Raw genomic sequence first — 2,353 nt, forward strand, 5'->3', positions numbered from 1 at the left:
CTATTTCATCTTCTTTAACCGTTGTTCGGCACCAAGTTGCACTCCCACGCGTGCAAACAACAATTTCAATTTGCAAGGTCTATCAGACCTTTACCAATCAGTCAAACAAAACAGCTGGATGAACAATTGGTTAAATTCATTCTAAAAGGATTCCAATCCTTCTCTATAGTAGAAGAGCCTGAATTTAGAAACATATATAAAATGATTTTACCAACTTATACATTACCCGGACGTAAAACAGTATCGAATAGTTTAATTCCAAAACTTTTCCAAACGACCAAAGAAAGAGTGCAACAATTGATAGCCGAGGCCGATGCGATATGTCTAACCACAGATGACTGGACATCATTAAATGATGTAAGTTACATAGCTCTTAATGCGCATTTCATAGATAAGGACACGGCTTTGAAATACTTCCTTTTGGGCTGCACTGAGTTTCATGAGCGGCACACTGCCGAAAATGTATCTAATTTATTTAATGAAACCATACATTGGGGTATTGCGAACAAGATTACAGAAATAATAACGGATAATGCTGCTAATATAGTGGCAGCCGTTCACTCGACAACCTGGAGACATTTTCCATGTTTTGCCCATACCTTGAATCTAACAGTTCAACATAGCTTGGATGCTATAAATGAACAGTTGGATAAAGTAAAGGCAATAGTTCAATACTTCAAACATAGTTCCTCATCTTGTATCAGACTTACTGCAATACAAAAACAGATGAATTTACCCATTCTTGAACTAAATCAGAGCGTAGTCACGAGGTGGAATTCAACATATGGTATGCCGGACAGACTCCTCAAAATAAAAGATGCTGTTGTTAGTGCACTGGCCATTGAAAAACCTCGGCTCAACAATTTAACCCTTTATGAGTGGACTCTGTTAGAAAAGTGCGTGGAAATTTTAAAGATATTTTATGAGGTGACTGTTGATATGAGCACTGAAAAATCCGTGTCAATTTCCAAAGTGATGGTTCTGGTCAAAATTATGAAAACTCAAGTGGAAAGAGCTATCAGTCAAAGTGGGCCTGATAAATATCTTCGATTAGTATTTACTCTCCGTGACCAATTAAATGAGAGATTTTAAGGTATTGAGAACAACACGTTGGCCACTGAAGCAGCTCTACTAGATCCCACGCATTTTTACATAAGGAGAAATATCATCAGTGGCCTCAACTCCATTAAGAAAAAACTCCGTTCATTATTTGTGGATGAAGAACCACCACCAATACCACAAACATCGAGTCAATTGACTAATGTTAACGTGTGGGCCGAGTTCGAAAAGGAAATTGAAAAAGAGATGGTCCGAAATCCCACAGCAGCTAGTATTATTGAAATCGATAAATATTTAAATGAGCCACTTATAAAAAGAACAGATGATCCTCTCCAGTGGTGGAACGAAAGTCGACTGTTATATCCAAATTTATACATATTAATGAAACGACGATTGTGTGTTCCTGCCACATCTGTACCATGCGAGAGGGTGTTTTCCAAAGCTGGCCAGGTCATCAATACAAAAAGAAGCAGCCTCAAGCCTGAAAAGGCCTCGCAAGTACTCTTCTTACAACAAAATTGGACATGAAAATCTTGTTTACTTAGGATGAAATATTAGTAATAATAATAATGTAAATTATTTGTGACATGCTCTATATATTTTTGGTGTAAGCGTGTTAATGCAATCGTGAGGGGCACTGATACAAAATTTAAAAAAATTTCATTTAATAAACAACTTCTTACTTGGACATTATTATTGATAAAATTCAAAACTTCTGGAGTTATGTGTGATCCAATTAAAAATTTGGCATAGAAATATTTGAAAAAATGTAAACTTCAAATAGATGATTTTTTATGAGAATTTGTGTTTTCCCTGAACTTTAGCCCCTAATCTCGTCAAATATAGGTATTGGATGTGAAGGAACTCGTACTGGAATATAATGGTAATATAGCTAATTCAAAAGGAAATGCTTATTACATTATTTCCGTACGTAGTTTGTTTTCACATTGAAAATCTTGAAGTGAATTAAAATAATTTCAATACGAAGCATTTCAAATTTTCGAGCGCCCATTTTATAATTCCGTAAATAACCGCATGAGGTCTCTGAAAGCAGTGTTAATTTCATCATGAGAGTTTTCATTTCATTCTTTACATACTTGTTCTATGAGGAGACCGTAACAGAGAGGTATAAAAACATCGAAAAATAAAACAAATTATTAAAATTGAGTTAACCTATTTTCAAATTGAAACACACAGTGCTTTCATTTCCACTCAACAAAGTTTTTGGTACGTTTGATATATATTTATTCATTCATAATTTCAACAGGTAGTGGACAAATCAGTCATGTGATGA

At 35.0% G+C, this 2,353-nt stretch overlaps 1 protein-coding gene across 1 annotated transcript; it reads left to right on the forward strand.

Annotated features, from left to right (window-relative positions):
• Window positions 1–201: 201 nt before the first annotated feature.
• On the forward strand, window positions 202–1,587 carry LOC123683024 (E3 SUMO-protein ligase ZBED1-like). The gene is made up of 2 exons (XM_045621922.1): window positions 202–1,027; window positions 1,094–1,587. The coding sequence occupies exons 1-2, from the start codon at window positions 202–204 to the stop codon at window positions 1,585–1,587; spliced, it is 1,320 nt and encodes a 439-aa protein (XP_045477878.1).
• Window positions 1,588–2,353: the final 766 nt, after the last annotated feature.

Source organism: Harmonia axyridis, chromosome 6 (assembly GCF_914767665.1).
Source record: "Harmonia axyridis chromosome 6, icHarAxyr1.1, whole genome shotgun sequence".
Lineage (NCBI taxonomy): Eukaryota > Metazoa > Arthropoda > Insecta > Coleoptera > Coccinellidae > Harmonia > Harmonia axyridis.